This window comes from Pelodiscus sinensis, chromosome 3, assembly GCF_052426305.1.
Source record: "Pelodiscus sinensis isolate ZL-2025 chromosome 3, ASM5242630v1, whole genome shotgun sequence".
Classification (NCBI taxonomy): domain Eukaryota; kingdom Metazoa; phylum Chordata; order Testudines; family Trionychidae; genus Pelodiscus; species Pelodiscus sinensis.
Window position 1 is genome coordinate 10631538 of NC_143054.1, and position 13875 is coordinate 10645412.

Below are 13875 nucleotides of genomic sequence, written 5' to 3' on the forward strand. Positions count from 1 at the left end.
TCTTTTTTTCTTCCTTTCTTAACGAAAATTTTCAATTTTTTCATTCTGTAATGGAGCAAAATGGTCAAAACCTCAAAGTATTTCATGAAATGGAATTCTTGGTTTCTGGCCAAGTCCTAGTATGTGTATGTTATCTCCATCTTATAGGTGGGGAAACTGAGGCATGGGGCAATCAAGTGACTTGCTCCGGGTCATCTAGAGGTATGCCTACACTACAGCGCTAATTCGAACTAACGCATCCAGACTAAAAAACTAGTTCGAATTAGCGTTTTGCTAATTCAAACTAGCATGTCCACATTAAGTGGACCCTGAACCGGGATTAAGGATGGCCGGAAGCAGTGCCAGCAGGGCATCAGAGGAGGACTTAGAGCGTGGAGCTGCTATCTCAGGCTAGCCGAGGGCTGTTCTTAAAGGGACCCGACCCCCACCCCGGACAGACAGTTCTCAGGGGTGCCCCGCTTGCAAAGCAGTCCTGGCTTGGACTGCCCTGAGTGCCCACACTGGGCACATCACAGCACTCGGCCATCAGACCAGCTGCACTTGCAGCAGGCTGCCATCTGCGGAGAGGGGGCACTTGGGGGGCTGCAGGAGAGCTTCCACCCCCAGAAGCCCGCAGAGCCAGCCCAGTCCTCCCCATCAGGGGCTTGTGCCCCATTCCTCCCTCACCTCCTTCCACTTACCCTTCCCTAGCCCCCCTTCCTGATGTACAAAATAAAGAAAACGTGTGGTCAAAAATGGAATCTGTCTTTATTGAACAAAACTGGGGGAGACTGGGAAAAGGAGGTGGGAGAGGGGAAGAGAGAGGCTGGGAGAGGGGAGGGCAACTACAATGATCAGGGGTTGGGAACAGGTCCCATATGAAGAGAGGCTAAAGAGACTGGGACTTTTCAGCTTAGAAAAGAGGAGACGGAGGGGGGACAGGATAGAGGTCTCTAAAAGCAGGAGTTGCGTGGAGAGGGTGCATACAGAAAAGTTCTTCATTAGTTCCCATAAAGAAGGACTAGAGGACACCAACGGAAAGGAATGGGTAGCAGGCTTCAAACTAGTAACTGAAAGTTGTTCTTCATAAAGCAAAGAGTCAACCTGTGGAACTCCTTGCTGCAGGAGGCTGTGAAGGCTAGAACTAGAACAGAGTTTAAAGGGAAGTGAGATCAAGTCATGGAGGTTGGGTCCATGGAGTGGTATTAGCCAGGGGGTAGGAGTGGTGTCCCTGCCCAAGGTTTGTGGAAGGCTGGAGAGGGATGGCACGAGACAAATGGCTTGGTCACTGTCTTCGGTCCATCCCCTCCAGGGTCCCTAGGGTTGGCAGCTGTCGGCAGACAGGCTACTGGGCTAGATGGACCTTTGGTCTGACCCAGGACGGCCATTGTAAGCTCAGGGCTCAGGGTCGGGGGTCTCAGTGGACCCCCTTGATTTTCATGCACACCTGCTCCTTGGTGGCCAGGCTGGCAGCTCTCCTGCCCTAGCCGGCCACTTTCCTGTGCCTAGTGCGGAGATCGTGGACAAGGTCCACGATGTCCGCACTAGCCCAGGCGGGTGCCCGCCTCTTGCAGTCCCGGGCAAGCTCCCGGGAAGAGGGGGAGGGGTGGGGGGCATCGGGTGGGTTGCTCGATCTGTGCCAAGTGCAGGGTCTGCTGGCTGGGTGCTGGCAGGCTTGCACCTGGCACGGGCACTGTAGCCAGCCCATGCCCCTTTAAGGGGTCCGGGGCCGGGCGGGGGGCAGACGAGTTTCCCTGGTGTTGGCCAGAGTGGCCACCAGGGAAACCTGGGGAGGGCTAGCCTCCCACTAGTTCGAATTAAGGGTCTACACAGCCCTTAATTCGAACTAGTAAATTTGAACTAGGCTTAATCCTCGTGGAATGAGGTTTACCTAGTTCAAACTAAGCGCTCCGCTAATTCGAATTAAGTTAGTTCGAATTAATTTTGTAGTGTAGACATACCCTAGTAGACCAGCACCAGAGCCAGCAATAGCACCCAGATCTCCTGAGTTACCAGGCCACTGCTCTCTACCTTAGGCCATATTGCCTCTCAGAAAGTTTTAGTTCGCAAGCCCCAGTGGAGTTCACGGGGTCTCTGGCACTTCTCCATTGTCAGGACCAAAACTCTGCTTGGGATAGAATTTGCATGTTGAATTTGGTTATGAATTTCTTCTCTTTTAGTGCTGTGGGTGTCCTGTGATTGAAGGTTTGAAGAGGTGTCAATGTTGTGAGTGCCATTCTCATGGCGGAGAGGCATTTCTGACAGGGAAGTTTTCTGCAGCAGACAGCAGATTTGCTTTCTCTCCTCCAGAAGCTTGCTCCAAGGCCAGTTCCAGCACCTTTTCTGAACACGCAGTTTGCTAGAAATAGAATAATGGGGACACATGTCAGCCCCTGGGGGGGGGGGGGGGCAGTGTCTCTCTGAAAACTTAGCCCATTGGATGTAAATATTTACCAACTCTCTTCTGTCCCCTAGGATTACTTTTCTATTATCTTAAGTGAGGCTTCTTGATGCTGAAGCCTTTTAACAAGTATTTCTTCTTTGAGAGGCGCCCTGTAGGTGCTTCACAGCAGGTATCGGTGTGGCGCACCCACAGGGATGCTCATCTCAAACATCAGTTACTGCTAAAGGCGAGTAACCTCCTCTTCCCAGCAAGGAACATGAAAAGCCCACATGCTAGCCTACTATCTTTCTAACAGAACACCTCTTTCCTCTCTCTGAGAAAAGCATGGCCAGCCAATAGCAGCCTGGGTCTTGGCACAGTTAGATATTAGGAGCAAGAGAAGGGTAGGAGTCTGAGTTTGACCTCACTCCCTGAGGCTGCCCAAAAGAGTATGTAATCTAGGCCTCCACCTCAGGACCCTAGGCAGATGCAGGGAAGGGTGTGGATTCAGCCCTAATGCTCTCCTGTCAGCAGCCGACCCCAAGCCCAACTCTCCGCAACCTGTCATCCTGCCAAGCACTGAGTTTAGCCCTATGAAGTGGAAATCCATCCACTTCATGAAAAAAAAAACTCACGCAGCTGCAGACAGACATCTTCTTCCTGAGTCCCACTGTTTCGCCATCTGCACAGCCCTATGGCGTCATTTCAGAGAGAGGGAACATGAGTGAAGAGTGCTAGGGGGAAGCGGGAAAAGAAAAAAAGATAGACCCTCCCATCCCCACACTTTCTCAGTTTCTTTCTCTTCTGATCTGTCTTTGGAGACTATCCAGTCCACAACACTATACACGGTAATAAAACTCCCCTGGCTCACCCGACTGGCTGGACTTAGTGTAACCACCACTACATGGATTTGAACCTGCGACCTATGGAACTGAGTATAGGCACCTCTACCCTCTGAGCAAAAAACCAGTTGGCTCCCAACTGATGCTGTAGAGGACTCTTGGTCTTAACTGTTGCTGTGGTCTAGGTACCATTTGCATTGCTCAGTAACCACACTAGGGCTATGTCTACACTGGCGCGACCTTGTGCCAGAAATATGCAAATGAGGCTAAGCATGGAATATCGCAGCCTCATTTGCATATCTAATGAGCTGCCATTTTTGCAGAAGAGGCTCTTGCGCCAGAAGGAGCTGTCTACATTGCGAAAAACCCTCTTGCGCAATGCTGTTACGCTGATTATTGTGTCCGTTTCTAGCACAGCAGAATGCATATATAAGGGAAAGTGTCCTTTGTTGTCTGAATATTATTAAGTTATGATAACACCAAGGGGAAAGCTTTCTAGCTGCATTCAGCACAAGCGAAGGGGATTTCTGAACATTATAGTCTCTCATGAACGGTGGCAGATCAGAGAGCTCAATCTCTTATTCTGAAGTCAGTGGCTTTGGCTTTTAGTATAATTTCCGTCTGATCAGAAAAATAAATAAAAATGACACCAGCGCCTTGTAGGCATTTTAGGATTAAGTGAACAATTGACCGAAAGTCCAAAGAGTTCAGGTTATTAATGTAGACAACTTCACAGGCTTTCAAAGTTTCCAACTTTATGTGACTCCGATGTAAGCAGGTTTTTCAGAGACTTCCGCGACAAGTAGTGATGCCCTGGGAGCTGGAGCGGGCTGTATTTGCACAGACACACAGACTGTGCAAAGGGGTTCAGCAGACAGGCCTGCTTTGCCAAAATGATCAGTTTGACCTGGCTGGGGGTTTCAATTCACTGTAGTATTGAATGCAGGGCTAATGAAGTGTTGTTATCCTTACTGAACGAGTGAAGGGTGGCAGGACTGTTCTGGGGAGAAAGTGTTGCTGCAAAAGACAAGAAAGAGGCAGCTGCACAGATATTCCACTCAGGGAAATTGTTAAGAGCCGGGCTTAGTGGGAGAACCTCAGAAGATGGCGTTGCAGAAGTGATTGTGAGCGGCCGGGGAAAGTGGCAGAGATATCAGTGGCAGCAGAGATAAGAGCAGCAGCATTAATGAGCCAGCTGTAGAGGTGGAAGTGGAGCATGTTCATGGAAGTGAGGCCAGATAGACATGAGCCTGCTACAGCCCTGGCTAAGAGAGAGGTTTCTTTTTGCTGGTGTTAGAGGCATTGCTCAATGCCCCATTCCCCTGTTTTTAGGGGTGGCAGGGGGTGGACTCAAGTGAATGCAGGTCTGACTTCTGGGTCTTTGCTAAGCACAGCTAACTCTGGGTGGGGTGCAGTGAAGGGAAAGGAGAGAGGCATGTTAAATGGACACTTGTTTGTTGGACTTCCATACCACAATGTGGAAGTTTGAGCAAAGGACACTGCCCCACGTACCATGGATGGGTGTTTGCGTATGGTGACATGATTTTGAATTGTATTTGAGGTGGTTTCCCTTTTAGTTAAAGGTTTCTTTGGTTATACACAGCTTCAGTGCAGAGTTAGGTTGATGCAAGGCAGCGTATGTTGACCTAACTCTGGGTATGTCTACACTACCACCCTAGTTCGAACTAGAGTGGTTAATGTAGGCAATCGAAGTTGCAAATGAAGCCCGGGATTTAAATATCCCGGGCTTCATTTGCATCTTGCCGGGCGCCGCCATTTTTAAAGCCCCGGTAGTTCGGACTCCGCGCCCGCGGCTACACGCGGCACGGACTAGGTAGTTCGGATTAGGATCTCTAATCCAAACTACCGGTACACCTCGTTCCATGGGATGTTTAAATCCCGGGCTTCATTTGCAACTTCGGTTGCTTACATTAACCACCCGAGTTCGAACTAGGGTGGTAGTGTAGACATACCTTATGGAAGTGTCTACACTTAAATTTTGTTCCCATTGTCCTGACTGCAGGGGCGGATATAGGGCAGGGCGAAGGGGGCGGCCGCCCCGGGCCCCGCGCTTCAGAAAGCCCCGCGCATGCGCCGTGGCAAAGGGGGGGCCCCGCGGAATTATGCTGCCCGGGGCCCCGCAAAACGGTCATCTGCCCCTGCCTGACTGCCCTGCTGCTCTGACTTAATAACTCCAACTCCATGAGCGGTATAGAGCCAACGTTGGTATAGTTAGGATGATGCAGTGTCAGTGCAGACCCTGCATTGCTTATGTCGACTGTCACCAGCTTTCAGCAGCCACAACAATAGTGCACTCTATACCCGTGCTGCTGGTACGGATGTGCACTGCTGGTACAAGGAGCAAAGTGCACATACATACAAGTGATGTAATTACTGCGGCAGCTGTAGGCTGATGTAAGTTAGGTTCACGTAATTCCTCTAGTGTCGACATGGCCTCAGAGGCATCCAAAGTGGTCTTTAGTTTTCCCAGATTAGTGAGTGGAGGCTTGAGTTAGTTCTGTTTTCATGGTTAAGAAGAATTCTGAGGTACTGAATTTAGCCCCTGTTACTGCTGACTCCTCCTCGCAGAGGTTAAATGTGCACATAACATTGGAAAGTACCTGCTGATGGCTCAGAAGAGCTTAGCTCAGTGCCTACTGCCTCAATAAAGGGAGCGGCTTCTCTTTAGAATGAAGGTTATCAACTCTCCACCCTGAACCCTAGCTGTGGCAATGCACTGGAGAGACACCTGCAGTGACCTCAAGATCGGTACCTGACTGGGAAGTCTGTCTTTATTTGTAAAGTGAGATGGGCTACCCATCAGTAGACACAATGACTAGCTGAATCAGATGAGCGCTATCTAAAGGAGGGGAATATAGCAGAAAAAAGTTAATGGACTAGTAAACTTTTCAATGTTACGTAACATAACCAACCTCCCCAACCCCATCCCAATCGGCTCTTGCCGAAGCGGCTTTTGCGATGTAAGTTTGGTGGTCACAGTGCAGTGGGCAGATGTCAACGTCTCATAAAATTGCCACCCGAATTGGCAACTAGACTAGGGAGACTGGGAGGGATGCGGGTTTGTGGAGACTAATGTTCACTTTTCTAGAAGAGGCCCTCTAACTCAGGGTTGATGTGCCTGGACAATGTGTGGTAGAAGCTTGCGTTGCCACAGCTCTTGTTGTAAAGAGCCTGCTCTGCCCTCTTGCTCTAACGCCTTGCCCCCACACTATATCAATGTTCACAACAAACAATCTTGACTGCATATGCTTCATGTATTCTCCTCCCCACAGGGCATCTGCTACTCCAGATTGGAATCTCATCATTTGCAAATTATAATGACGTGGATGTACAGGTCATAATTGGGGACACTGTGGCCCAGATCCAAGCACAAACAATTGATGGTGTCGATGTCATACTGCCTGCCCTGGCAGAAGGATGGTACAACATTTCTGTCATCATCAATGGCATTGTAATCGGCTCACGTGGGTGAGTGAATGTGCCCATTCCTTGAGGATGTGAATTTCATTAGCTTCATTCTATGTGGAATTTTTGGGTTAATGGAAAAGCAACGGAAACTCCGGCTTAGTGTCAGGGCCAGCTTGCTAACACAGAGGGTATGTCTAAACTACATAGCTCAGTTGACGGAGCCATGTAGATTTGTTTGTTCGGCAAAGGGAAATGAAGCTGCAATTTAAATAATTTAAATTTAAATGGCTGCCCCGCTCTGCCAATCAGATGTTTGTCGGCAGATCGGGGCAGTCTGGACGCTCCCCTACCGACATGAAAGGCCTTTATCGACTTCCCCGGTAAACCTCATTCTATGAGTCATAACGGGGAGGTCAATAAAGGGCTTGCAGGTCGGTGCGGGAGCGTCCAGACTAGTGCGCTGAGCCGACAAACAGCTGATCAGCTGTTTGTTGGCTCAGCGTGGCAGCCATTTAAATTTAAATGAAGCCGTGATTATTTAAATCGCGGCTTCATTTCCCTTTGCCGATCAGCCTAATCTACATGGCTCCATCGATGGAGCCATGCAGATTAGAAACACCCAGAGATCGGACTGTATGCTTTAAAGCTGATTAGCAATTACTGTGACCCTGTTTCACCAGTGAAACCCTTGTGTGCTTCAGTCCCTCTGCAACTAGTAGCGCTTAGTGCGAACACTACTGAAGTAGTGCAATCTGCCCCTTGAGAAGGGAGCTCTTCACGTTGCTCATCCATGACCAGGATCCAGCTAGTTAAGCACCTGGGCTCCAAGAGGAGTGAGTCTTTGGGGGCTGGAATGATAGTAACATCTAAGAGGGCACCTAGGAGGTGGCATGGAACCAAGTAGGAGTTGTAGGACGGCTCTTCAGGGGTCCATCCGGGAAAGAAAAGGAGAGAAAAGCGTGTGGAACACAAAGGAAAAGTAAAGGACTGATCCTTGTGTTTGTGTTTTGCAGAGTTGATCTATTCATCCAGTACGTCACTGAGGTCGTCAGTATAGAACCCTGCTGTGGCTCCATTCTGGGTAAATACAGTGCTTATCATTTGTCACGAAACAGGTGCTGAGGCTCATGACATTTTTTTACATTTGGAAGTGATGTGGGACGCTCTGAAGTGCCGGGGCTATGAACTACCATGTCTAGGGGTGCTGGGGCTTAGCCCTGGTGCAAATTCAGCATTGGGTAAATAGCATCAGCAAATCTGTCATCACTTCTGAAGGCCATAAAGGGCACATCTCCCCTATGTGATTAGGAAGAATGGCCAATTTCACGTCAGTTGAGTCAGAGGTGGGGAACCTAAGGTGTCTGTCCCGCCCAGCTTGCCTAGAACCTGTCCCCCGAGGTTTAGGTCTCCCCCCTGCAACAGGGGCCCCAGTCTTGCAGGGCTAAAGCACCAGCACCATCAAGGAGCCCTGAGCCTCATGACCCAGAGTCGGGCAAATCAGGAGCTGGATCCTGACCCATGGACTCTGCCCCGGCAGAGAGGAAGCAGCTCTGTATGCTGCCGCACACCCTCCCCCTTGTTGGGAAAATGGCAGCACAGCAAAGCACTGCCTGGAGGCTTTCCCCCGCTGCTCTGATTGGCTGTAATTGTGGCCAATAGGAGCAGCAGGTGGCGGTACCTAAGAGCAGTGGGAGCCATGGAGCCATGTGTGTCCATGGGAGATGTGTCAGGTAAGTCCCCCCTCCTTCCCAGATGTTCCTGCAACTCCCCTCCTACCTTCATGCCACTCATGCACCCTACCACCCTCCCAGACCCCACTCCTCTTTCCAGCAGTCCCCTCCCACACACTGAACTCCTCATTTTTGGGCCCCCCCCACAGCCTGGGGGCCCACAAAATCTACTAGCTCAGCCCCCCTGCCTCTGAGGCTCTGAAGTGCGAGGGGAATGTGTGTGAGGGGTGTCTTTCTGCTTCAGTCAGGGGCTATGTCATCGAGATAGGGTTTTTTTGGCTTCTCACTTTTGTGCAGCCCGCTTGTCTTTCTGTGGGGCAGCAGCCCTCAGCCCAGAACAGGTTCCCCACCCCAGTAGCGATGATGGCATTTGCAAATGTGTGAACCCTTGTTCTGTAGACTTGTCTTGACAGGCAGCAGCCACCTACTTGCCTGGGACTGTGGGCGAGTGTGAGCACATAGAGTAGCCTGGCTAGTACTAAACCACATCAGGTTGGCCACAGGGAGATGACCAGGTCTCCCATCCTTTGAATTTGTTTCCCCTGAGGAATGAACCAGACGAACAAAAATCCACTCACACCCGAATCACTAGCTTGTTCTGTCCTCAGATCCCAGTGCTGAACATTCAATATCTTTGACGGACAGGAGGTGTCCCACTAGGACTCAAGTAGACCATAAAGCTTTGCTGGAATAGAGCCCAAGTGGAGTGTCCCTGTTGCTGTGTAGCACATACAAAGACAATGCACATTATAAGCTGCAGAAAATTAACGTCCAGATTTTACTCTGTCTTACACCAGTGTAAATCCACCGTATCCCCACTGAACTCACAGGACGTGCACCAGTGTCAATCTAGTGTCAGGAAAAGGTGAATCTGATCATAAAGGAGGCTGGCAGGGATTCACCGTTTTGTCTTTGAAGTGTAGGACTGGGGGCTAGAAACCGACATATTCTAATTTCAGCTGTGCTACGGATTGCATTAGCCAAATCACTTCACCCCTCCGCTGGCCATAATCATAAAGGGGCTTTGTGCTAGTTCATTAGTTCACATGTCAAATATTATTATTCAGCTTTGAAAGCTGATGCCAGCTTTGATACAGCAAAGCCCATCCGACTGGAAGGGTAAGTAATTAAAAACCATGGATTGTCGAAGAATTCTCCTTTTAGAAGGAAATTCAAGGTGTAGGAAAAATGTGATTGTAGGAAGGTGTAGGAAAGGTGTAGGAAAAATGTGATGTTCAGCTCCAGCAGTGTGCCAGGTACTTGACAGACAAATTGGAGAAAGGGCCTTTACCCCAAAGCGTGAGCATAAGAACAACCAGACTGGGTCAGACCAAAGGTCTATCTAGCCCAGTATCCTGTCTGCTGACAGTGGCCAATACCAGATGTCCCAGAGGGAGTGAACACAACAGGTAATCATCACGTGATCCCTTTCCTGTTATCCATTTACAGACAAACAGGGTATGTCTACACTGCATTCCTCCTTTGAGAGAGGAATGCAAATGCAGCTGAGCAAAATTGCAAATGAAGCGTGGATTTGGATTTCCCGTGCTTCATTTGCATAATCGTGGCCGGCTGCTTTTTCAAAATACCCTATTTCGAGACGGTAAACGCTGTGTAGATGCGATTATTTTGAGAAAAAACCCTTCTTACGAAATTACCCTTAAACCTGTTAATGGAGTGTTAATGGAGCAGTAGCACATGACATAGGGAGAGCCTTCTTGCTGACATGTTTTCCAAAGAGTTTATTGTGTTTTTAGTGGGACAGAGGAAAGCAGGTCTGAGTTATAGGGGCTGAAAGGCTGTGCTCACCCCACTGCATGTTCAGATTTTCTTAACCCTCCTCCTAGCAGACAAAGGTTGAGCTTTGGTGTTATCTGCCCTGCAGTTGGCTATTTCTCCACTACATGGTGCTATATCACAACCTCATGTGCAAGTCAGTTCCTGTCGCTCTGCACAAGGAGGAGGGCACTTGGGTGTATATGACACTGCTTCCTACATGGAGCCCTACATAGCTGGAATGCAGCTGCCAGAGTAAAGTGGCCACTTTTGGAGAACCCCATGCATGGCCAGCCTGTTTTTAGCACACAGGGATTGCAGCTGGCCTGAGCATTTTTCAAACCCTCACTGCTCTCCCTATCTGCAGTGTTACACACTGGGGTGCAGTGATGGGGGAGAGCTCGTGGTAGGAAGCAGTGTCATCTCAACCCACGCTCCCTAAGTGGTGATCAGTTGCCAATGAACCTTGCTTTAAGTGCAGAAAAGATTGAGACAATGCAGCTATAGAAATCTTAAGTGAGGTTCTATGATTAGAATTCATTCTGATCCCCGGGCGCTAACCATTTGGTTTTATCTGTACCCCCAGGTGGAACAACCCTCACGATCTCTGGGAAAGGCTTTAGCCAAAACCCTTCCCTGATTGCAGTCTTGATAGGCACCGAAACCTGTCATGTTATCCGCTTAATGGAAGAGACAATATTGTGCCAGAGCCCGCCGGCTGCTAAATTCTTGAATGGAGAGTCCCAGGACATCTCTGCGCACGTGGAAGTTTTAATTGTTAATAGATCTTCACTGCTTCCCTCCTGGACCTTTCCAAAGAAGAATGTCACCTTTACTTATCAAATGGCTTTGACTCCAGTGGTTACCTCCGTGGAAGCAGAAATGACAGACAACAGCCTACGTCTGGCCATAGGTGGAATAAATGCAACGGGTGCAGTCGCTGAACTTGGAGACTCTGAATGTGAGCTGGAGTTTCAATACGCCAATGGATCTACAGTCCTTTCTCAGTGCTCTTTCCCATGGAGCACTCTGGAACCTGGGATCTATCCCATCAGGGTTCTCCAGAAGCAAGTGGGCTATGCCAATGTGACAGCAGCCCTGCGGAACTTGACATTAGCCCCACAGGTAAAGGCCATAAGTCCATCACATGGCTCAGCTTGTGGTGGTCTGTTGCTCACCATATTCGGCCTTGCTCTGAAATCTGGGAGGAATTCGGTTCACGTGAGCCTGACGGGGAACTATACTTGTGAGGTCCATAGTGTGGCTTACAACCTTATCAGCTGTGCTTTTCTTCCAAGGGGACCTCCTCTGGGTGACTGGTGGCTTCCTGACGCATCTCAAGCCCTTAACATTACCGTGACTGTAAACGGAATCCCCAGCATCTGCATAGGAGACTGCACACTCCACCTTCTCGAACAGGGGACCCCACGAGTCGATGCTGTGGACTGGGAGATCAATGGGACGCTGGTGTCTCTGTTGATCAGAGGCCAGAGATTAGCTTTGGCAACTGACGAGCTTGTGATTCTAGTGGATAATCATGCCCCTTGTAATGTAACTTTCTGGAAGGAGACCAGCCTACAGTGCCAGACAGGCAGCCTTTCCCCAGGGGAGCACAGCCTTTCTGTGTCCAACAGGAGAAGTGGGCATGCTTGCTTCAGCAGGGGCTCGCATATCTTCACCATCATGCCTTGTGTGCTCAAATTTTACCCCCACAATTTCAGTATCAACGGTGGAGGCCTTCTTACCATACAAGGGACAGCACTGCAAGGAAGGAGCAACACTTCTGTTCTTGTTGGGAACCAGCCCTGCCTCATTACAGATGCCAGCTATGTGGTTCTCCGGTGCATCGTCCCTTTTGGCAATGGTGCCCAGGTGTTAGCTCTAGGAATAGATGGCATCTCTTACCAGCTGGGTGAAATAAGCTACAGTGAAGAGTTCACCCCTGTTTTGCTTTTCCTTCCATCTCCGGTGGGTCTGCTTTTAACAGTGACTGTGTCACGGATCACAGGGGTGGAGAACATGCATATTACCATTGGGGATTCCCCCTGCACCAGTATCACTGGCAATCACACCACTTTGCAGTGCTTAGCTCCCCGGCTTCCTGCTGGAGAATACCAAGTCCTCGGAGGCGACTTCCTTCGGGGCAGGGCTTCATCAAACTTGACGTTCAGCTCTCAGCTTGCTGTCACGTCCACACACTATAACTGGGGTAAGCACAGGAGGGGCTGTGGATGGTTGTCTCCGGGTAACAGCCGTGACAGAGATGTCACAGTTTGTATGTGGAGTTCGTGAGAGAAAATCACTAGTAATTCTCTCCTTCCCAGGCACGCCCACACTCTAGAATATCAAGGGAAGTGAATATGGCCTCATTTATTTCTTCTATAGATTATGAGGTTGCATCTCCTGGCTGGGATTCTGGGGTCTGTCAGCTGCTTATATGCTAAATTCTCTTGTTTCAGGAGTTCATAATGTGATCACTTATTTTATCTGACTTCCCTAAAGTAAAACTCAGTATACAATAGAAGAAGGACAATGGTAAGCAATCAGAGACAGTGTTGAGGGGCACAAGCATAAAATTTGAACACACACAGATCTAGCTATGTATTTCTGCATGGACTGAATCCTGCAGAGTCTTGTAAAAAGCTTTTATTAGCAAGCAGTGATATCCCCCAGGTTACTCACGCAAGATGACGCCACAATTTGTTCATGTGTCACAGCAAAGCGCTGACTAAACCTTTATATCACATCTTTGCCCAGGCAAAGTGCATTACAGAAAAAAAATATCAAGCTATTGGAGATTTAAAAAAAAAAAGAAGATGTTTTGGGATGGAAAAAGTGATTCCAACTGTGCAAATCTAGTTCTAGCAGTCAGGGCTATGGTGGGTCAGACACCTCCTGTTGAAACATTTGGGGAATGTCTAGACTACATCCCTCTGCCGACAGAGGGATGCAGATTAGGCAGGTCGACATTGCAAATGAGGCAGGGACTTAAATATCCCGCTCATAATTTGCATAAACATGGCCACTGGGTTTTGCCAACTCAGCACTTTGCCGGCAAAAAGCGGCAGTCTAGAGCGGGATCTGTCGAGAAAGAAAGACTTTTTCGACAGATCCCTTATGCCTCCTGCAAGGAGGTTTACAGGATATGTCTAAAAAGGCTTTCTTTCTCGACAGATCCGCCTCTAGACTGCCGCCTTTTGCAGACAAAACCCGGTGGCCATTTTTATGCAAATTAGGCACAGGATATTTAAATCCCTGCCTCATTTGCAATGTCAACTGGCCTAATCTGCATCCCTCTGCTGACAGAGGGATGCAATCTAGACATACCCTTGTTGTCAGTAAATGCCAGTTCATCAAAACCAAAACCTATTCGTGGGAATGAGTTGTTTTTGACAAATCTCCCAGTTTGACAAAAAAGTGTGTAATTTGCCAGAATATCCTATCCTGATATCTTTATATGTCTCATTTTGAAATTTTAGTTAATTTATACAAAAAAAGAGTAATTATTTTTAAAAGATAAAAGTAAAAATGAAGCACTTTGGCACAATTAAAAAACTTTAGGATTATAGATTTGAAAAAAAAAAAAAAAAAAAACCCAACCACTCCCCCAACCCAAATCCATACTTTGAGATCTTGATGATTCATCCTGAGTTGAGACGTGAAATTTTTTTTGAAACTTGAAAATTTCTCGCAGGCTGGGAAAACCGTTCACCCAACCCAGAGTTACACAGGCAAC

At 48.6% G+C, this 13875-nt stretch overlaps 1 protein-coding gene across 12 annotated transcripts in view; it reads left to right on the forward strand.

The window, feature by feature from the left end:
• The window catches only part of PKHD1 (PKHD1 ciliary IPT domain containing fibrocystin/polyductin), a 409604-nt gene that overhangs the window by 67898 nt on the left and 327831 nt on the right, over positions 1 to 13875 (forward strand). For all 12 annotated transcript variants that reach the window (XR_012902469.2, XM_075923353.2, XM_075923339.2 and 9 more), the window contains 3 exons: positions 6498 to 6693; positions 7647 to 7714; positions 10726 to 12348. Coding sequence is in view for 11 of the 12 variants with exons in the window: in XM_075923353.2 (XP_075779468.2) it covers positions 6498 to 6693; positions 7647 to 7714; positions 10726 to 12348 (1887 nt within the window). In the remaining variant the exon portion in view is untranslated. The remainder of the gene's footprint in view (positions 1 to 6497; positions 6694 to 7646; positions 7715 to 10725; positions 12349 to 13875) is intronic.